A 22,637-nucleotide genomic window follows, 5' to 3' on the forward strand; every position below is an offset into this window, starting at 1 on the left:
CTTCCGGAAGAAGCCACTAATGATGGCTAGAAAAGCGAGAGGGCACGGCGGGGAAGCAGAAGGCACAGCGCCCCCTGGCTTTGGGGAGTGGAATCGTTGCTGGAAGCGCTTTGGAGGATCATCTAGGCCCAATGGCTATGTGCGCAATGTACGCGAGGAGTGGAAAGACTCGGTTTCCCACAAAGCCATGGCCCCTAAGTACAGACGCCGATTGGAGGAGGAGGGCAGAGGCTACTGAGAGGAGAAAGAGCGGGCGGGGCTGGTTAGTCCTTTAAAAATAAAAGGGGTGCCAGGTCTAGAGTCCCTGAGCCAAGCCGACAGCTGGAGACCTGCCACAAGCGTAAGCAAAGGAGGCGAGACTCCGAGGGAAGTACTGTTCTGTGCAGGAGCGTGGCATTAGGCGACTTTTCTTAGAGTCCTGATTAGCTGCTGCTGCCAGAAAATAAGCCAGCGTAGGAGACAGAAGTAAACAGCGATTTATTCATACTCTCTATACGCATATATACATTCCTACACATTCTGTTGCAAACGTGTGTCCCATAATTCGGAAGAGGACATTTACATATTACATATTACATACGAGAGAGACCTTCTTGGGCAGCATTTTGGATCAAACGGGTACAGCTGGGGACAAAGTACTTAGCATAACAAAAGAAGATGCTTTTAAACTGTTACAAAGGAAAGAAGGTGCCCTGGGTGGCAGATCCACTTACGTTAGACCAAAGAAAACTAAACCTTCTTTGTCAGTCAGTTAATGAGTCCTTGCTAAGAGCCTCCTAAGTGGTTTTATCTGATAGGATAAAGAGAAAGGGACTACTTCCTTGAACCTCCCCGGTCCGGAGGAGTCCTCTTTTGTAGTGGTTAAGAGGAAGGGAGATTTTGAAGGACTGGGACGTTTTGTTTTCCAGAAGTACCTGCTGAGACATTATAAAACAAAAAGGAGTTACCTTCACCGAAGTTTCCAACTCTACTGAGATTTGTCAAGTCATTTTTTTTGTCAAGTATTTATTACCTGTATGCCAGACAATATGCTATGTGCTGAGGATAAAAAGGAAAGCAACAACAGTTCCAATTCTCCAGGCGTTCACGACCTAATGGAGGAGATAACAACATACTGTAAACAACTATGTACCAACCAGAAATTGTTGAAAGTTATGTCGACTCAGCATCCCATTGTTCCCAGCCCTGCTTATCAACCAGTGTTGGGGGAGGCTCAGGTGGGGAGATACCAAGTCTACCAGCTCTCTGTATCACCTGCTTTTTGTCACATACCCCTACCTGCAAATTGTCGTGTTCTTGCTACCTTGGGGAGCAAGTGAGATGCAAGGGCCCAGCCCTTTTGCTGAAGTGGACCTACCCAAATTGTCTTAAAATTACCTATGTAATCAGCCCATCAACGTGTTTTACCTTGACGTACTTGTAATAAAATCATTTTAATTCTCTTTATCCTGAGTTTTGCCTTGTTATTCAGGGTGAAAGCCTAAATGAAGAATTTTCCTTTCAACAATATATGTAGAATAAATTGGAGATGGTCTCAGAGGGAAGGCACTGGCATTAAGGAGTACCAGGAAAGGCTTCTGGCAGAAGATGGGATTTTAGCTGAGATCTAAAAGGAAGCCTGAAGGTGGAAAGGAAGGAAAGCATTCCAGGTACTAGGGATGGCCAGGGAAAATGCAAAGATGGTCAACTGTCTTATGGGAGGAACAACTGGTAAGCCAGTGCCACTTGGATCCCAGAAGACATAGAAGGGGGAAGTAAAGTGTAAGAACACTGGAAAGGCAGGAAGGGGCTGAGTTATGAAGGGCTCTGAATGCTAGAGGATTTTATATTTGATCTTGGAGATGATAAAGATGTTATAAAGATGACCTCAGACTCAGTTCCGAAGACTGGGGTCTCAAAGACTTTTTATTAAAGAAGTTGAAGTCAGTCATTTCCATTCTCACGAGAAGCAGGAGCACCTCCTTGGAAGGAGAGAAAATGCGCAGGGTAAAAGAAGCCAGAGCAATCTTTATAGTTAGTAATTGCCTAACTCCTTCTTTCTGGATCAGAATTGGTCCTAATCCTTTTGGGTTAGAATCTTCCTTATATGCCCCACCCCTAACATACCTTATGTGCCTAGAATTGTGTTATCACTCCCCTCCTTGGACTGAGAAGTTAGCCTGTCTTGCTGATTTCTTATCTACTTATATGTGGAAACTTAACTCTTTCATTTCTCACAAAAGAGTTTTGAATTGGGGGTGTAACATGTTTAGACCTATAGTTTAAGAAGATCAATTTGACAGGTTGAATAGAGGATAGACTGGAGAAAGGAGAGACTTGAGGAATGGAGAACCAGAAGGCCACTTCAGTAGTTCAAGGATGAGGTCATAAGAGCCTGTAGCAGGGTGGTGATAGTGTCAGAAAAGAGAAGGTAGAACCAAAATGACAGGTCCTGGCAACCCGAGTGGATATTGGGGGTAAGGGTGAGGATTCAAGGATGGCACCTACATTGTGATCCCCGGTTACAGGGAAGATAGTGGTGTCCTCAACAGTAATAGGGGCTTTTGGGAAAGGAGAAGATTTGGGCTAAAAGATTTTTTGGGGCTAAAAGAGTTCAGTTTCTTTTATGTTAAATATTAGATGTCCAACAGGGAGCTGGAGATGCAAGACTGGAGATCTGAAGAGAAGTTAGGACTGGATAAATATATCTGAGAATCATCTGAATAGAGAAGATAATTGCATCCTTGGAAGCTGATGAGATAACCAAGTGAAGAAGTATAAAAGAAGAGGGCCCAGAACAGGGCCTTGGAGGACACTTTGGATGAAAATCATCCAGCAAAGATTGAAAAGAAGTCAGATAGCTAAGAGGAAAACCAAGAGAGAGTAGTGTCTTGAAAACCCTGGAAAGAAGAGAGCAACATGTGGTGGCTCCAACCAGCACAGTTTCAAGATTCTCTCCAGCTTCCTTCATTAGCACAAGAATAGCAGTGAACTCAGTGGATGGTTGGAATAATCCAAGGCTGAGAGTAGGCCAGGAAGGGTCTTTGATATGGCAAGGGGGCAAGGGATTTGAGAGGGAAGAACAGTGTAGTTGAACTGATTCACTAAGGAGTCAAAATGGGGAAGGGAGGGGTATAATTAGGACAAGGGTAGAGGGATTTCTTCTATTGGTGATATAAATTCTTTTATGTCAGAGATTGACCTCTTATGGACCTGGGGAAGGATAAAAATCCATTCCTTTGCCATTGGGGCTTGGAGATGGGCCCCGATTTTAGTCCTTGGAGCCTTTATGTGATATATAGCCTCAGATTCTAGAAGGACTGGGTTCAAATTCTGCTTCTGATACATACTGGCTATGTGACCCCCATAAATCACTTAACCTTTCAGTTGCCCTAGGCACCTCTCTAAGGCTATAAATTGCAAGGCAGATTTAAGTTTGCATTTTCTCATGGGGGGGCCCTCTATATCAATGAAATCACAAATCCTATATGTAAAAACAATTTTTATCATTTGTTTTTAAAACTTTGAGTTCCAGATTCTCTCCCTTCCTCCCTCCCCACCCCCTCATTGAGAAGGCAAGCAATTTGATATAGGTTATACACATGTAATCATGCAAAACATATCCATAATAGTCATATTGTGAAAGAAAACATAGACAAGGAAAAAAAAACCTCAAGAAAAATAAAGAAAGTTTAAAAAAAGTATGCTTCAATCTGTACTCAGACACCATCAGTTCTTTCTCTGGGGATGGATAGCATTTTTCATCATGAGTTCTTCAGAGTTGTCTTAGATCATTGTATTGCTCAGAATAGCTAAGTCATTCACAGCTGACCATCTTACAATATTGCTGTTACTTCGTACACAGTACATTTCACTTTGCATCAGCCCATGCAAGTCTTTCCAGATTTTTCTGAGAGCATCCTGTTCATCATTTCTTATAGTACAATAGTATTCCATCAATCACATACCACAACTTGTTCAGCCATTGCCAGAGTGATGGGCTGCTTCTCAGCTTTTAATTCTTTATCCCCAGAAAAGAGCTGCTATAAATACTTTTGTACATATAGATCCTTTCCTTTTTTGTTTTTTTAATCTCTTTTGGGATACAGACCTAGTAGTGGTATTGCTAGGTCAAAGGGTATGCATGGTTTTATAACCCTCTGGGCATAGTTCCAAATTGTAGGAGCTTGTTTCTTGGGGGTGAACTGGAATGCCCCAAGGGAGGTACAGAAAATGAGCCAAATTCAACTGCTCCTGAACTATTTATCTGGGTGATGGCAACCCTATAATGCCAGGCCCCTAACTGAAGAGGGAAGAACAGAAGATTCTTACCTCTCCCCTAGATTATTACAAAGGCCTCTTAATTGTTCTCTTGGCCTTAAGTATCTTCCTACTCTAGTAGATGTTATATACTACTGCCAACTAATTTTTCTGATTATCCTATTGCCTCTAGGATAAAAGATAAACACCTGGGTTTAGCTTTTAAAGTCCCACACAAGCTAGCCCTAATTTATCTTTCCAGCCTCAGTGTACATTACACCCCATCCTACACTCTTCAGACTAGCCACACTGACCTTCTCCCTGATTGTCACTCAAACTACCCCATTTTCATACCCATGCCCCTCCACCAGCTATTCCACATGCTTATGATGTACTCCTCGCTTCCACCTTATAGAATCCATGTCTTCATGTTGTAGCTCAAGGATCACTTTATCCATCAAGGGTGTCAAACAAAGACTGCCGAAATACTCCTGAGTACAATGGGAACCAGATTAAAATGTAATTGGGAAATATTTGACAACATAACTAAAAATGTGATAGATCATAGACAATAATGTGTGGTTTTCTAAGTCAGTATGCCCTGGCAAGGATCCTTACATGTGGGTCTAGTGGCTCATTTGAGTCTGACACCACTGTTCCTCATGATTCTTTTCCTGATCCCAACTGTTGGTGGTGCCCTCCCCACCAAATTACCTAGTATGACTATTGATAGCTTTGACTTCTTCTTCTGAAAACTTCCTGTTCATATCCTTTCAATTTTTATAAATTTAGCTCAGTTCCCCATATCTTTGAGCAATGAGGCTTTCATCAGACAAACTTTCTGTAAGTTTTTTTCCCCCAATGTCCTGCTTTCCTTCTAATTTTGGCTGCATTGGATTTGTTTGTGCAATACCTTTTTTAATTTCATGTAATCAAAATTATACATTTTACTTCCTGTGATCTTCTGTATTTTTTGTTTGATCATAAAATCTCCCTTTACCATAGATCTGAAAGGTAATTATACGGGCAGCACGCCGACCCTCTGCCAGTCATGCGCCAGTACCCACTTCTCTTAGAAGAAGTACACCACCAGAGTCTTACCCACGCCTGGGTCTTCGGTTCTGAGCCGGATCACCACACAGAGACGAGCCATTGGGAGGCACCAACACCAGAGCTTTATTCAGAGGCCAACACAGCAAACCATCATAGCAAGCCCAAACAGCAAGGCCAGAGCAACAGGGCAGGAGCCAGGGGAGAGCGCACGTGTGTGATCTGACCACGCTTGTTCCTAAGTACCTACTTAGCCCCTCCTCCCCAGCCCGCTACTAGCCAATGATTGTAGGGTCAGATACCGGAAGGGGCTGTCTGAGTTTAGCACACCAAGGGGGAGGGAGTGACGTAGGAGGCTAGGATTGGATACAGGAAGGAGGCATCTGGGATTGACGCATGGACAAGAGTACGTGACCTAGGAAGTCAGACTCAGGAGGGGACTGGGTCAGTGCTACACAAAGGGACCCGGAGGTCAGGAAGGTCACAAGAGGCATCTGGGGATGACGTTGCATATAGGGAGGGGACTAAGCAGAGGGAACTCAGTCCTCTGCCATCCCACTCCCACGTGGCACCGCCCCTTGCCTCAGGAGCTCAGGCTCGGCTACTTCCTTGCACCCAGCTTATCTCATAGCACTGCCCAATTGCCTCATGGCTTCTCCGTATCCAGCCCATCCCAGTACACACGACTCTGCCTACCACAGTCCCTGCCTCGACTTCCAAAATACCCAGATCTTACCTTACCCTTGCCACAGTACCCAACCTGGTAGCTGCCAACATCAGACAGTCCCTCACAGTAATTTTTTCCATGCTCCCTTAATTTGCTTTAAGATATTATACTAAATCACATACCTATTTTGCCCTTATTATGATACATGGTATGAATTTTTGGTCCATGTTTAATTTCTGCCATACTGCTTTTCTGTTTTCCTAGCAATTTTTGTCAAATAGTGAGTTCTTGCCCCAAAACTTGGATCTTTGGGTTTATCAAACACTAGTTACTTTGGTTATTTATTTCTGTATATTATGTACCTAATGTGTTCCACTGATCAACCACTCTTATTTCTTAGTCAGTGCTAGATTGTTTTGGTGATTACCACTTTGTAACATAGTTTGAAATCTATTGCTAGGTTACCTTTCTTCACATTTTTTTTTTTGATTCCCTTGATATTCTTGACCTTTTGTTCTTCCAGATTAAATTTGTTACTATTTTTTTCTAGCTCTATAAAACAATTCCTTGATAATTTGATTGGTATAGCACTAAACAACTAAGTTAATTTAGGTAGAATTGTCATTTTTATTATATTGGCCCCAGCTACTCATGAGCAGTGAATATATTTCCAATTATTTAGATGTCTCTATTTGTTTGAAAAGTATTTTGTATTGTATATACCCTTGTCATATCCCATGACAGTTCTCAAAGATAAGAACTCACTATTTGACAAAAACTGCTGGGAAAACTGGAAAACAGTATTGTACCGGCCGCACCGACCTTATGCCGGCCGCGCCGAACACTCCTCCTATAAGGAGCAGGCTGCCAGAGTCATACTCACTCATCAGTCTTCGGTCCTCAACCGGATAAACACACAGAGACGAGCCATCAGGAGGCGCCAACACCAGAGCTTTATTCAGAGGCCATCACAGCAAGGCCAAGCAGGAAGGCCAGAGCAACAAAGCAGGAGCAAAGAGAGGGCGTGATCTGACCACGCTCTCATTCCTTAAGTACCTACTAGCCCCTCCTCCCCAGCCCGCTTACTAGCCAATGATTGTAGGGTCAGATACCAGAAAGGGCTGTCTGAGTTTATCACACCAAGGGAGAGGGAGTGACGCAGGAGGCTAGGACTGGATACAAGAAGGAGGCTTCTGGGATTAGTGCATAGACAGAGTACGTGACCTAGGAAGTCAGGAAGGACACAGGAAGGAGGCGTCTGGGGTTGACGTTGCATATAGGGAGGGGACTAAGCAAAGGGAACTCGTCCTCTGCTGTCCCACTCCCACGTGGCACCGCCCCTTGCCTCAGGAGCACAAGCTCCAGCAACTTCCTTGCACCCAGCTTATCTCACATAGCACTGCCCACTGCCTCAGGGCTTCTCCGTACCCAGCCCATCCCAGTCCACCACGACTCCGCCTACCACAGCCCCTGCCTCGACTTCCAAATACCCAGATTCTACCCCAATCTTGCCACAACGGTCACCTGGTAGCTGGCAACATCAGACAGTCCCTCACACAGTATGACAGAAATAAATCAACATCTTATATAATATACCAAGAAACAGTCAAAATGGGTAAATGATTTAAACATAAAGGGTGATACCATAAGCAAATTAGGAAAACAAGGAATAGTTTACCTGTCAGATCTACGGAGAAGGGAAGAAGTTATGACCAAACAAGGGATAGAGAACATTATGAAATAAAAAATGGATAATTTTGATCATGGTATGTTAAAAAGTCAGCACAAACAAAACCAATGCAACCAAGATTAGAGGGAAAGCAAAAATCTGGGGGAAAGTTTTTTTAATAGCAACTACCTCTGATAAAGGCTTCATTTCTCAAATATGTAGAGTACTGAGTTAAATTTATAAGAATACAAGTCATTCCCAATTGACAAATGGTAAAGGATACGAACATGCAGTTTCCAGAAAAAAAAATCAAAGCCATCTATAGTCATATAAAAAATGCTCTAAATCATTATTGATTAGAAAAATGTAAATTAAAACAACTCTGTGGTACCACCTCACACCTACCAGACTGGCTAATATGACAGAAAAGGAAAAAGATAAATGTTGGAGGGGGATGTGGGAAAATTGGGACATTAATGGACTATTAGTGGAATTGTGAACTGATCCAAGTATTCTGGAGAGCAATTTGGAACTATGCCCAAAGACCTATAAAACTGTGCATACCCTTTGATCCAGCAATACCACTACTATATCTGTATCCCAAAGAGATTTTAAAGAGGTGGGGAGGGGGGAAGGACCTATTTGTACAAAGATATTTATAGCAGCTCTTTTTGTGGTGGCAAAGAATTGGAAATTGAGGGGATGCTCATAAATTGGGGAATGACTGAACAAGTTGTGGTATATGATTGTAATGGAATATGTTTGTGCTATAAGAAATGACAAACAGGCAGATTTCAGAAAAACCTGGAAAGACATACATGAACTGATGCAAAGTGAAGTAAGCAGAACCAGGAGAACATTGTACACAATAGCAGCAATATTGTATGATGAACAACTGTGAATGACTTAGCTATTCTCAGCAATACAATGATCCAAGAAAACTCCAAAGGACTCATGATGAAAAATCCTATCTACCTCCAGAGAAAGAACTGATGGAGTCTAAATGTAGATCAAAGCATACTATTTTTCACTATAACATATCAAATTGTTACTATCTCAGGGAGGGGTGAGGGAAAAGAGGGAAAGAATTTGGAACTCAAAAAATTTTTAAAGGATGTTGAAAAATTGTTTTTACATGTAATTGGGAAAAAACAAAGTCATTTAAAAATTGTATTCACATAATTATATTCCTATAATTCCTGAGTAGACTCCCAAGTATGTAATACTCTCAGCAGTTATTTTAAATGGAATTTCTCTTTCTATCCCTTCCTGCTGGGTTTTCTTATTAATATATAGAAATGCTGGTGATTTATGTGAATTTATTTAAATCCTACCACTTTGCTAAAGTTGTTAATTGTTCAACTAGTTTTTTAGCTGATTCTCTAGGGTCCTCTAGGTATAGCATCATACAATCTGCAAAGTGATAGTTTTGTTCCTTGTTGCCTATTCTTATTCAATTTCTTCTTTTTTTGGGGGGGTCTTATTGCTATAGATAGCATTTCTAGGACAACATTGAATAATAATGGTAATAATAGACATCCTTGCTTCACCTCTCATCTTATTAAGAAGGCTTCTATTTTATCCCCATTAAAGATACATATTGCCTTGTAATTCTCTATTTTGTATTTGTAGTATTTTTATATTGATTCTGCATATAGTTATTTATGCACTTGTCTCCCTTATTAAAATGTAAACTCTTTGTGAGTCGGGATTATTTTACTCATTTTATTTGTATTCCCTAGCACCTAGAACAGTGCCAAGCACATAACAGGGGCATATAAATGACTGTTGATTGATCAACGTGATTACAAGTCCCCTTCCTAAAACTGGTCCTCCTTGTACTACCAAATGTCTAAATACCCCTACATAACACAGGTTACATACAGATAAGGAAACAGAACCTGAGAGGGGAAATGAGACTCCAACTCACCCCAACTTTTAGTATAGATCTCATCACAGGTGCACCACTCTCAAGTGTGGCCTGAACCAGATTAAAATGTAACCAGGAAATATTTAACAAACTAAAAAAACAATATAATAGAACATCAATAATGTCAATATGTGGGGTTTTTTTTAAGTCATTATGTGGACAGCAGGGATCAGGTTAGTGGCCCTGTTTCTTTTTTACACCACTAGACTACACTATGCTGCTTCTCTTTGATTTCTCAGGCTTTGCAAAGATGAAGTATCGTATTTTCTCTTCCAGTATGGAACAGCAACAGCAACAGCAACAGCTCGAGACAGGAATCAGTCAACTCAAAGATGTTTGCTAAGCCTCCCAGGGAGCCTTTGGGGCCTCCCAGAAAGAGATGAAACAGTAGATGAGGCAGGCTTGCTCTTAGGAACTCACAATCCCGTTAGAAAAAGAGATTAACCATATACATGAGAAAATAAGCTTGGGGAGGGTGAAGGAGAAGAAGAAATTGGACGTGACTGCAATTCATCTAACCTGAGCAACTGGGAAGATGTTAGTGCTCCTGATAAAGAACCTCAGAGAAAAAAGAAGAAAAAAAAAGAACCTCAGGTAGGAGCAGGAAGGGGAAGAAGGGGGTATGATGAGTTTTTTCTTGGACAACTTTAATTGGAAAAGGCTTCTGCACCCCCAAGAGAAAAAGACAACTGGAAATGCGTTTCTGGTCCAGCTCGCGAAAGGGGTCGGTTAGGGCTGGACAGATGCGGCACGTCCTTGCACAGGCGATAACAGAAGCAGGGAGAAGGGATGAGAGGGCCGAGGGGAAGAGGGGTCAAGACAGATGCTACCCTCGGGTTTTAGCGGCACTGGAGGAGGGGCAGGACTGCAGTAGGTACCCTGGAGCGGCCAGAAGAGGAGAAGCACCAGGGCGTCGTGCCCAGAGTGAGTTTGGGGGAGGCCAACTTCCTGTCCCTAAAACGGCACCTCCTTCAGGACGTTCACCTGCGGGAGCCAAGGGATCGAGCCCGCCTCGGACTGGCATAAAAGTCCTCGGGCACTTGACCTCAGCCCCTTCCTCACAACATCTTTCAACATGTGGCCCCCACTCCAGGACCCAGGGAGTTCAATAACCTAGGAGCTGGGGCACCAGCTTCAGCTCCCCCAGTCCTCCGGTCCCTGCGTCCCAAGCTCCTCCTTCTGGCACCTGCCCCACGTGAGCAGAAACCGCCCTCCCCCCTCGGAACTGTTTTGGGCTCTGCTCGGCCGCCGTAGAACTGGCCTGCGCGTGCGCGGGCGAATCTTGAAGAAGGTTAAGATGGCGGCTTCCATGGCTGTGTCCCGGGGAATCCGATGGCTGGGGACAGCGGCCTGGCGGGTGACCCCTGTGGGGGCCCGCGCAGGTGCGGGGGGGTTTGGGGCTCGAGGGCGGGGCGGAGCGGAGGAGCGAGGGGTCAGTGGGGTGGGGAGGGTTGGGTAGGGATGGAGGTGTGGCGGCAGCGGGGACGCGCCGGGCCGCTAGCTCCTAGGCTGGGATCTGACTTCTGGCGTCCGCCCTGCCCAGCCTCGGGCCTCAGCAAGGACATGCTCCCGGGACCGTACCCCCGCACGCCGGAGGAACGCGCTGCCGCTGCCAAGAAGTACAACATGCGGGTGGAGGACTACGAGCCCTACCCGGACGACGGCTTCGGGTAAGGAGGTTGCCCCGGGGGCTGCATCCCCCTCCCCAGCCCGGGCTGCCGACGCCTAGTGTGTCACGCACACTGGTGGCCCTTATCAACCGATGGCGAAGTTTTCGTTTTGTTTGTTTGGGCTAAGTAGTCGCCGGTCTGGACGGGAGCCGGGGCAGCTTCCCTTTGACCCCAGCTGCCTCCTTGAACTTGAGCAAGGCAGGATCCAGTGGCAGCCGCAAGGCTTCCCAAGGATCTTTCGATCCCCGATGGTCTCATAACTCACTTGTGCCCAAAACAGAGCTCGTTCTCCTTCCTCCCAATCCCTCCTCACTGCCCAGCTTCCCAGGGACTGTCTAGGGCACCACCATCCTCCCAGTCACCTAAGATCACAACTTGGTTGTCATCCTCAACTCTACCAGTCTGTTGCCAAAACTTGTTTCTACCTTAACAACATCTCATATATGTCCCTTTCTCTCCATTCACACAGCCAATAGCAACACTGGCACAATTTCCCCTTACTTTATGCCTGGTCTCCCGGGACTTTCCAGGGCCTTCCTTGTGGGGTCTCTCTCCACCCAGCTGCCAAAGTATTCTTCCCAAAACCAACGTCTGACGGAGTCTCTCATTACTCAGTAAACTTCAGCAGTTCCAACTTAAAATCCTTTGGCTTCTACCTTTTCAGTCAGCTTACACTTTACTCATAGAGAGGACTCTTAGGTGCTCTACTGTCCAGCAACACTGGTCTACTTGAATTTCCTCTCCTGTGTTACTACATATCTCCATTCCTTGCTTTTTCACTGGCTCTCCCCCTGCCTGTAATACCCTGCCTCCTTCTCTTTTTGTCCTGCATTCTGTGTCTTTCCTCAAACCTTAGCTTATATCCCACTTTCTGCAAAAAGCCTGTCCTGGCTCCCTCATTTCCTGGCTCTCCATTGCCTCTTCTCTGAAATTGCCTCCCAGTTACATTATCCATATCTTATACATACATAGATTTTTACAGTGTCTCCCCCAGTACTATGTGAACTCCTTGACTGCACGGATGGTGTCTTTTACTTTCTTGTAGCTCCGGCATTTAACACAGTGCCTGGAACATAGTAGGTGTTTAATAAATGTTTGTTGATCCTGAGTGTTAGGTTCTGTGCTGTAGTAAGAGCCATTTCAATTGTTCCAACCCAACTGAGGGAAGGCTTAATATCTATAAGACCAATCCATAGAATCATAGTGATAGAATTAGAAGTATCCTTAGAAGTCATCTAGGTCAACCTCCTCATTTTACAGGTAAGAAAACTAAGGCCTAAAGACAAGGTTTGCCCAAGGTCACACAGGTTAGTAGCAGAGCTAGAATTTGAACTCAGGTTTTCTGATTTTAAGTTCCAATGCTATCTCCTAAATACCCCACTGCCTCTTACACAGAGGTATACATATGACTTATTCCTTACTTTGTGTGGCTTTTACTGTTCTTTGATTTTCTATGCTTTTCTAGGCTGGGTGGTCTTTCTGTGGTCACCATAATAATTGTTGAATAGGTTAGATGCAATTGAAATCTTACTCCTTCCTAATTGAGTCAGTCATTCAACAAACATTCAACAAGCTATTCATAAACCCATACTTCATGCACTGTAATCATCACTAGAGATCCCAAAACAAAACAGTTCCTTCCTCCAAGGCACTTACAGTCTAATGTGTGTGGGTGTGGGGGTGGGGGTGGGGAACAACATCTAATATGGGGAAGAACCGCTAACTCCAGTTATTCACTTGCCTTGTTAAGATTTGCAAAGCACTTTATACCCATTATCCCACTGGACAGATGGTCCTGTAGTAACCAGAAGCATCTATTCAACATCAGTGGTTATAATGAGAAAGAGGAATCTGTCTCTAATGTTTCCTTATTTTTTCACTTTCTTCTATTTTTGGATTTGACACTAATGTTGAAAAATGACTTTGGAAAGGCAAATAACCTAAGCCTCCATTTTCTCATTCATAAAATTAGGGAATCAGATTTTATGGTCTTTATGGTCTCTTCCAGCTTGTGTGTTCTGATTCTATGATTCTTCCTGTGAACTGAAAGGAGAGAATATACATTTTTGTCATTTTCACATGAACACAATTAAACTGTAATTTGAGCTTACATAGCAGTCTCATTCAATAAGTAGAATTTGGGTCCTGGGTCTAGGTCTTTGCTCAAGCAATCAACAAGTATTTACCAGGCCCTGGGGATACAAATACAAAAAATGAAGCCATCTCTACTCAATTTGCTTACATTCTAATGAATGAAACAACAAGTAAATGTGAAAATAAATGCAGCAAAATTATAAAGTTAGTAAATACCAATACATACAAAAAAGTAACTAAATTCAAGGAAAGGAGGGCACTTACGGGGAAATTAAGAAAGGCATCATACAGAAGTTGGTGTTTGACCTGTGTCTTAAAGAAAAAGAGGGACTCTGAGACAGTTAAGGAGAGAATGCATTCCTGGCATGGGGGATGACCAGTCCAAAGTCATGAAGATGGAAGATGAAATGTCATATGGGTGAGGAACAGAGAAGGCAGTTTGACTGGATTACAGTGTGGGATGAGGAGTAATGTCTAAGGAGGCAAGAAAGATGGGTTGGGGGGAGATTATGTAGGGCTCTCAGATGTAGTCAGAGAAGTTTATATTTTGTCCTAAAGGCACTAGTAAGCCAATGGGGTTAATTGAGTAGAGAAAGCTCTTGACTGGATCTATACTTAAGGAGTATCCCTTTAGCAAGTAGCTTGGAGTAGGATGCTGAGTTTCTTTGTGACTTCATTTCTCTAATTCTCAGGTGAGGTATCTCCAGGTTCCCTGAGATGTTTGGGCCTCCACTCAAGACTTGCTATTATTTTTCAGATATGGTGACTATCCCAAGCTTCCAGACCACTCTCAGCATGAACGAGACCCATGGTATGATTGGGACCATTCAGAACTGAGGCTGAATTGGGGTGAACCGGTGAGAAAATGATACCCCTCCTTTTCTCTTTAAATAGTACAGTCATTCACAGGGTTCCCCATGATATTTAAAGCATCCTTATTCCCATGCTTGGTGAATCTTTCTTTGAACCCAGGTGGCAACCTAATCCAGTAATGGAGAAGCAGTGTATCTAGTGAGCTGTAAGCTTTTCTGCTTCCCAAGGAACTGGGTACCCCCAAGGCAATACATGGGTCAAATGTCTGGGGATCCCCAAAACTTTGTAACATTAGTGATTGAGCTGCCCTCCCTAAGTAGCAGACCGTCAGAGATGCTAACCCCACCCCCTAGTTTCCCCTTGGCACCTCTCCTACCACCCCTAATTCTTGGATTGTCATTGTCATTTGAGAAAGGTACAGTCTCTAAGAACGTAGCCATCTGGAGTGCTAGACCCTCTGCCAGGAAGTTTCTTCAGAGGTATTCTATGCTGCCTGCCTGTTGTTCAACTAACAACCTAGTACACTGATCTATGTATTTGTTTAGATGCACTTTGACTTTGATATGTACACTCGGAATCGTGTGGATACGTCCCCCACACCTGTCTCCTGGAACACTATGTGTAAGCATTTCTTTGGCTTCTTCGGCTTCATGATGTTCATGTTCTGGTTAGGAGAGGTGTTCCCCTCCTATCGGCCTGTGGTGAGTATCTAGGGCAGATATTCTTAACTTGGGGTCCACAGAAAAATTTCAGTGGGATCTGTGAACTTGGATGGGAAAAGAATTATATATCTTTATTTCAGCTAAATTTTTAATTGAAATTTAACCTTTCCTTCAGTTATTTAAAAACATTACTCTGAGAAGGGGTCTTTGGGCTTCACCAGATTGCCAAAGGGGTGGGGTCTGTGACACATAAAAGGATTAGACCCCCTGATCTAAGAGAAACATCTTTTCACTGCATGATGCTCAGCTTTGTTTCCTATGGAAATGAAGCATCTGAAACACAAGAATCCAGCTTTGATCTGAAGGGGTGCCACCAATGGCTTTTTTGAGGATTCTCTGCCCAAGATGCTGAATAGCAGCGACAGGATGATATGTTGGCTTCTTGACCTTCAGTCAATTCAGCAAGCTGAATTCAACAATTCTGTTATGTATGTATCAGCACTGTGATCAGTGCTGGGGATACAAATTTTAAAATTAAACAGTCTTTGTCCTCTAGATGCTTACATTCTGTTAAGGGAAAACAACATGTTTTCTCTCAGGAAAGGTAAGTAAATAGTAACTGATTTTTCCCCCAGGGCACTAATACCTGGAGGAATCAGGACAGAGAGATAGGGGTGTCAGGAGAGTGAGCATTTCAGATATTGAGGAGTGGAGATGAGGGACATCCTATGCAAAGGCAGAGATGGGAGAAAGAATGGAATGTATAGGGAACCACCTGCCAGTTGGACAGTTAGCCTGGAACTTAAAACATTTGAGGGAGAATGAAAAAAGTGAAAAAATAGGTGGAAGCCACATCATGAAGAGCATGAAATGCTAAACAGAGGAGTTAGTATTTTATCCTAGGAGCTCTCTAGAACTAGCAGGGAAGTGACAAGGTCAGAACTGCACTTTTAGGGATATAAATCTGTCAGCTGTTCTCCCAGTCGCTATAGAAATTAGAAAGGGAGCTAGTTTGCCCCAAATTGTGATTGCCCTGGATGGTATGAAGCCATTATTGTGACTAGACAAGGGTTGAGAAGGCAAAGATATACATAGTCTTCAGAGACTGAAATATGTAGTGACTCCCAGTTGCTGGTTGCCTCTCTGAAAGGACCCTTCTACTCACGAGGCATTTATCAAGGGACTATAATGTGCCAGGCATTTGGGATTCAAAGACAAAAGTGGAAATGGCCCGTATCTTCAGGAAACTTATATTCTACTCATCTTTAGTAGGGGACCACATGGACCGTATGTTGTATTTGATGAGCAATTAAATTCATACATAGATTCTAGATACTATAAAGTAGAAAATTGCTTCTACCCATAAGTAATTTATAGCTAGATTGGGAAGACTGTGTACCTGAAAAAGCTAGAAGAGATCTCTTCGGTAAGAAAGAAGGAAGTGTCTGGTGATTTAGCAGAGGATTGTGCATCATTTGGGCATCTGTTGTTAGGAAATGGCACCCAAACTGGGCCTTGAAGGAAGTATGGGATTTGGATCGGAGGTAGAGGGACGAGGTAAGGGAGGCCATGAAGACAGAATGTGCAGGGGACACTGAGAAAAATGGATGAAGTGGAGGGCATGCGTTGAAGAATCTGGTGAGGCCAGTGGATAAAGAGCGTTAAATGCTAGGCATATCTTGTAGGCAGTGACAAGCTCTGTAAGTTTTGGGGCTAGTGAGTTACATGATGAAAGTGGTGTTTTAAGAAGATTAATCTGACAGCCTGTGCAGAATGGATTGGAAGAGGCAGGAGACCTATAGTTGTTGCAGTCAGATGCCCCGTGCTACCTCTGCAGAGATAATCCATGTCTCCATGGTAGCTGGTGTGTGCACTGACCTTGATCTTGAGCCCCAGGGGCTCCTGGCTGGAGTGTGTGTACAGGGCTGATGTGAGCACTAACTTCACTTCAGGAAACCAGGAAGCACAGTGTAGCTTTTGCATTTTTCAGTTCTGTAAGCACATCACCCTTTTCTCCTCCCCTTGAGCTGCACACTCTGACAGCTGGTTGTTGGTAAAGCCAGCAGCCCCTAAAGCACGTCCCAGTCGTGGCTCCTCTGTGCTTCCCCCACTGCTGCTTCTGCACGCCTCATTTGCTAGGCCACTTTAGCAGGGGAACCATTAGAGGCTGAGTGACTTAAAGGAGATTGAGTCTGCCTCGACCGGAGAGAGAGTGGGATGGATGGATGCGCCGTCTCATTTAGAAAGCTTTTATTCTCTTACAATCAGTGCAAGCAGCACTTCGTTTACAATCTAGGCTTTTTCTCTGCCTTGGGCTCAGCACGAAAGAAGGATGTTTCTCCTACCATTTCAGCTCAGCTGGGTCTGATGGGGCGGGTGCTGTTTGCTGGATGTTCGTGTTGGGTAGGGTCACTGCAGATGGGGCATTTACCTGCTTTTTCTGATATGCTTCCTTTCTCAGGCTCCAAAGCAATATCCTTATAACAACCTGTACCTGGAGCGAGGAGGTGATCCCAACGTAGAGCCAGAGCCTGTGATACACTATGAAATCTGAAGGACCTAGCCTGCAGGGCCACTGACTTTGTCCTGTGCAAGCCTACTCGATCAGGAAGATTTAACCTTAATGAAATACCTAATGAAACTCAGTGGCCTGCTGTCTGTGCCTCATTTCTCTTAACACAGAATGTCCCTGCTCCTGAGCCAAGCCTAGTCTAGCCTCCTGCCTCTTGCATGGGCCTCTCTGCCCTGCGGCTTCCTGCCTATATCTGGGATCATCCTAGAGCTCAGGTCCTGTTCTTACTGAACATTGTATTTGACCCTTGAGGCAGAATGATTTAGTCCACAAGTATTTAGTGAGCACAAGCCCTTTGTGCCTGGCAGGACAGTGAGAAACAACAGATGACTAAAGCCTAAGGCTCTTAGTACACACTCTGACCATTCATTTCACTGATTTTTCTGGATGTTCCCCAAAGCCTTCGACTGATCATTTCATACAAATCAACAAGCCATCCATTCCAATTCCTGATGGCCATTATCTACTGCCCTGCTCCCCTCCCTAGGTCTACCACCACCCCTCTTTCCTTTCTTAAGGAGTTCAGAACCTGGCTTTTAGTCCTTCCTCATCACACCAACTACCATTATTCTAGGGGACTTTAGCATCTATGTTGATGTTCTGTCATGTACCTTAATTTCCTAGTTCCTCATCACCTATGATCCATTCCTTTACCCCAAAACACTGATACACTCAAGATGGTTATACCCTTGATCTCACCCTGGCTCATGAGTATCCCATTTCCATGCCCATTAACTCTGAAGTTCTTTTATCCAGTCATAACCTACCATGCCATCTTTCTCTGTGCTTTAATTTTACATCTATTCTTTGTCTTCCCTACCACTTCTAATCTCTTGGTCCTTCAGTACTTCTCAAGCCATCACCTCTGCTCTGACTTCCCTTTTCTCCCTTTCCTCTCAATCTTGATCCTGTAGTTAGCCAGTTAAACTCTACATTGCCCTCTACTTCAGAATCCCTTTCCACCTTGTCCTAACCCCAACCCTATGTTATTCCCACCACCAACTTCCACTCCTTACAAGCTACTAAACAGAACTGGAGACCATACTGAAGAAGTCATATTCACTAGGTCCATTACAAACTTAGGTTATTTGATCTTAACTGTATCCTTGTTGGCAGCAAGTAAATCTTTTTCCTCTTTCCTAATTGATGATCCTACTTTACACCAAAGGTTGCTCTAAGCCTCCTGTGACAACCTTTCTGTTTCACAGTCCTTTGGCATCCTTTACTCTCTCATTCACTCCAGGTTCTGAATGAAGTCGTTCTTCTTGCCAAAGCCAGCTTCTACATATACCTTTGACATGCTCTTCCATTCTATCCCAAAGCTTGCCCCTACAATCATCCTCCTCTTTAATCTTTAATCTCACTCCTTTGCTGCCTCCAAATCTGCTCACGCCTTTCTCCTTTGGGGGAAAAGAAAACAAAAACAGAATACCCTCCCATCCCCTCAAGCTGTCATCCTATATTTCTCCTCCGTTTAATAAACTTCTAGAGAAAACTATTCATTGTTTCTCCTTTCTCTCACTTTGCAACTCTTTGCAGTTTAGTGTGCAGCCTGTCTGGTGGACCAAAACTACTCTTTCCAGAGTTACCAATGATCACTTAATTGCCAAAGTAATTTTCTTTTCTCAATCATCCTTGATTGCTTCTGCAGCATTTGACACTGTTGATTATCTAGGTAGTTTCTTCTCTAGATTTTTGTGACTCTTCTCTTTTGGTTCTCTTCCTAGATACTTAACTCAAGTCTCCTTTGCTAGTTTGTCATACATATCATGCTGCCTATCTAGATGTATCCCAAGAGTCTGTCCTGCAGCCTTCTCTGCACTCTTTGCTTGGTGACTTTATCGACTCCCTGCCTTCTGTTATCACTGTGCAAGTGACTCCCACATCTACATATCCAGTCTTAGTCTCTCTTGATCTGGAGTCCAGATTATTAACTGCCTCTGAGGATGTTTTAAACTGGATGTTCCATAGGTGTCTCAAAACTCAGCATGTTCAAAATTGAACCTACCGTTTTGTTTTGTTTTTTCAAGCTAGCTCACTGCTCTTCCTAATTTACCTACATTTTTGTCCAGGGTACCACCATCCTTCCAGTCACCCAGCCTCCCCACTTTTGTGTCATCCACGCACAGTGCCTGGCACATAGAGCCACTAAGTAAATGTTTGTTGAATTGAATCTTCAAATCCATTTTCTCCCTCACCCTGTATAGTCAGCTTCCACACACATCATGGTTTTTTTCCTCTAGAACCTCTTTCATCCATAACACTTTCCTTTGCTCACATTGTCACCATTCTAGTTCAGGCCCTCATCATCAAAGCCCCAAACAATTGCCTTGCCTCCAATTTGCCCCACTCCAATCCACCCATTAAAGAGCAGACTAATATCACTTTCTTGAATCAGTTCACTCCAGTGGCTCTCCATTGAGCCCAGATCCAATAGATTGTTGTTTGAAGCCCTTGACCATCTGGCCTAATCTATTTTTCCAACCTTGTTACATATCACTCTCTCTCCAGCACTCTGTGATCCAGAAAAACAACTTTTTGGCCTTCCTTACACAAGGTTCTCTAACTTCCATTTCTTTGCCTTTGCAGTGGCTATCCAGCTGATAACCAGCTGGAATATGCTTCCTCCATACCTACACCTCCTAGAATCCCTCGTTTCCTTGGTTTGGGGAGAGGGGGTATTAAGTGGTAGGCTGAAAAATTTCTGTTTGCACAGTCAAGTCAGGGAGCACTAAGTACCTAGTTTGTGCCAGATAAGTGTGCTCAGATGACACAGCGATAGTGAATCTCATTCACTAAGGGTGATGTTGCCCTTTACCAAAGTATAAGGAAGTCATTTATAGAAGAATATGAGTTCAATTTTAAACCTAACAGCTGCTAGTGCCTTCCCTCCAAAAAAAAAAATTACTTTTCATTTAAAAAAAATTGTGCATAGACACACATTTCCCCTATAAAATGTCAGCCCCTCGATGGAAAGAATTCTTAGGTTTTAGTCTTTCCCTGCACCTGGTATATTATGGGAATTTAATGAAATTGGTATATTACAGGTTTTGGTGATTGATTGCTAAAACCGCTTTGTTCGAAGGATAAAGATAAAAATAAAACAATCCATGCCTTCAAGGAATTTATTACATCTGCCAAAAGTATACAATATGTACCCAAAAAAAGTGAATACAAAGTAATCTCATGAGAGAAAGTACTGAGCATTGGGGTCCAGAAAGGCCTTTGGGAAGTGGCACCTGGCCTGTGCTTGGAAGGAAGCTGGGAATTATGAGGTAGAATTGAGGAAGATGTGCATTCCAGACATTGGGGACCACTTGTGCACACAAAGGTGGGAAGATGGAGCATGGTGTAGCTACTGGGGCAGTTTGGAACAGGAATCATGTGAGCGTAATGCAAAATGACCCTGGAAAGGCAGCCAGATTGGGGTGTGCAAATGGGGTGTTGAGTAGGTTGAAAAATTTCGGGGATTTTTCAGTCCAGTAGGGCTGGGCCTTAGCTTGTGAGCATATTGTGGCTTGGCTCTATGTCCCTTTCCTCCTGCCTCCCTCAATATTAAGAGCAATTTATGATGAAGATGTGTATTGCTTACCCTTTCAAACAAAACCTTTTTGATCACATGGGCCTCCTTTTTACTAGTGATAACTGACTTTTGTTAACTAGACCTGGAGTAGTCAAATCAGCTTTCCGTCCCTGCTCCTCTATGGAACATCTCCTGACTGTCACTCATTCAACCCCATGGCTTTATCTCTGTGTAAATGACTCAAATCTCTATCTCCAGGTTTCCATGAAATGGAACTTTCTAATGAGAATTATTCCGACATTGGAAAGGAGCTGCCTACTGGACGTTTCCACTCGGATGCCACCTCAAACTCAATACATCAAAAAATGTACACCCACTAACCGACCCAGAATCCCAACAGCAGCTTGTTCCTCCCCCGGTCCCCAAACCCCGATCCAGCCAGTCCCAGACCCCAGCTGATTCCGCCTTCCTGCTGTCGTCTCCCCTTCTCGGCGCCCCTGGACGCCCCAGCTCAGGAACCTCCACCAGCTGCCCGCTGCCTGCAAGCTCGGACATTCAAAGACCATGCTCCGCGTGTTCCCTAGCACCGTTTGCCCGGTCAGCAGAATGAGCCCATCCTAACCCCGGGGCCTTGGCCAGGCCTCGCCCCCTAATCACCAGCCACGCTCCTTCTCCCCGCTTTCTCGCCCAGGTTTCATCTGCCTCTCTTTCCCGCACGAGGGAATGCGGGTGCTCCCAGCCAGAAAGCAAAGCCCCAGTCCGTGGACGAGTGCCCCTCTCAGGAATTCCGAGGCGGCCCAAGCTCAACTCTGCACACACCGAGGTGGCATCTGCTTCTGCGAGGGAAATCACGGAAGAGGGAGGGAAGGCTCAGGTCTGGGCACGGAAGGGTTAAAGGCGCTCGAGCCTGGGTTCTCTACGCATGCGCGCAGGGCAGGTCCGGCTCTTCGCTCTGGGAATGTTTTTGGCTCCCAGCGGCTTCCATCGTTCGGGCCCTGCTGACCCCCGAAGGAAACTGAGGTGGTCGAGCGGATTGTCCGCACTTGACCTCTGACTCAGTTCCGCCACTACTTGACCTATGACCCGGTACTGTCGGGCACAGGTGGGTTTAGGGGCTGAGGGCCCCTGAGTCTATCCTCCAGCCTTCCCTCCCGTTCCCGGCCCTGCCCTCTCCTGGTGCTGTCCAGCTACGGCCCTGTCCAGCTCCGGCCCTGAGCACCCTCCCAACAGCCTTCTTACCCCTACCCCTACCCCCAGTCCAGTCCCGGCTCTTAGCACACACACCCCCACCTAAGGATCCCTCTCAGCCCCGCCCAAAGGAACCTCCCCGCCCCCTGTGCTGTCCAGCCTCGGCCCTGAGCACCCCTCTCTGCCACCCTGAGCCCCCGGGATCCCCCCCACATCCTGTCTTTAGCCCCTCAGCATCACCCCCAGCCTCCCCTCCTTTACTGTCCAGCCTCAGACCTGACCGTCCCCATTACCCTGAGTGACTCAGCCAAGGGATTCCCCGACCCGTCCTGTTTTGTCCTGCCCCAGCTAGGAGCAGACACTCCAGCTCCTTTTCACCATGAGATTCCCCCACCCAAGAAGACTTACCTGTCCTCCTATCTAGCTCCTGCTCTGAGCACTGCCTCCCTTCTTGTTGCCCTGAAGGTCGCCCTTAGTCCTGTCCCATCCCCAGCCCCTCTGGACGCTGCCTGACTCTTCTGTCCCATCCCCCATCTCTACCTTCTGTCCTGAAAGCCTTG

The 22,637-nt window shown here is 44.8% G+C and overlaps 2 protein-coding genes and 1 long non-coding RNA gene across 7 annotated transcripts in view; 2 read left to right on the forward strand and 1 right to left on the reverse strand.

The window, feature by feature from the left end:
• Positions 1-20: 20 nt before the first annotated feature.
• Positions 21-6,874, reverse strand: LOC114035777. 2 transcript variants are annotated; one of them, XR_003568253.1, is made up of 3 exons: positions 6,840-6,874; positions 1,013-1,091; positions 21-917 (listed from the first exon to the last, which is right to left on the reverse strand). It is a non-coding gene; the product is annotated as an uncharacterized LOC114035777 (long non-coding RNA). The 2 variants fall into 2 exon arrangements; XR_003568254.1 differs by lacking the exon at positions 6,840-6,874 and adding an exon at positions 5,341-5,373.
• A 3,952-nt stretch (positions 6,875-10,826) lies between these two features.
• On the forward strand, positions 10,827-17,439 carry NDUFB8 (NADH:ubiquinone oxidoreductase subunit B8). Its single transcript, XM_027852128.1, has 5 exons — positions 10,827-10,937; positions 11,099-11,225; positions 14,077-14,176; positions 14,678-14,833; positions 17,256-17,439. The coding sequence occupies exons 1-5, from the start codon at positions 10,853-10,855 to the stop codon at positions 17,346-17,348; spliced, it is 561 nt and encodes a 186-aa protein (XP_027707929.1). The 5' UTR covers positions 10,827-10,852; the 3' UTR covers positions 17,349-17,439.
• Positions 17,440-21,824: 4,385 nt separating this feature from the next.
• Positions 21,825-22,637, forward strand: part of SEC31B (SEC31 homolog B, COPII coat complex component) — a 28,882-nt gene continuing 28,069 nt past the window's right edge. For all 4 annotated transcript variants that reach the window (XM_027851779.1, XM_027851783.1, XM_027851782.1 and 1 more), the window contains exon 1: positions 21,825-21,991. The gene's annotated coding sequence lies outside the window, so the exon portion shown is untranslated. The remainder of the gene's footprint in view (positions 21,992-22,637) is intronic.

Source organism: Vombatus ursinus, unplaced genomic scaffold (assembly GCF_900497805.2).
Source record: "Vombatus ursinus unplaced genomic scaffold, bare-nosed wombat genome assembly UNPS02009205.1, whole genome shotgun sequence".
NCBI classification, from domain to species: domain Eukaryota; kingdom Metazoa; phylum Chordata; class Mammalia; order Diprotodontia; family Vombatidae; genus Vombatus; species Vombatus ursinus.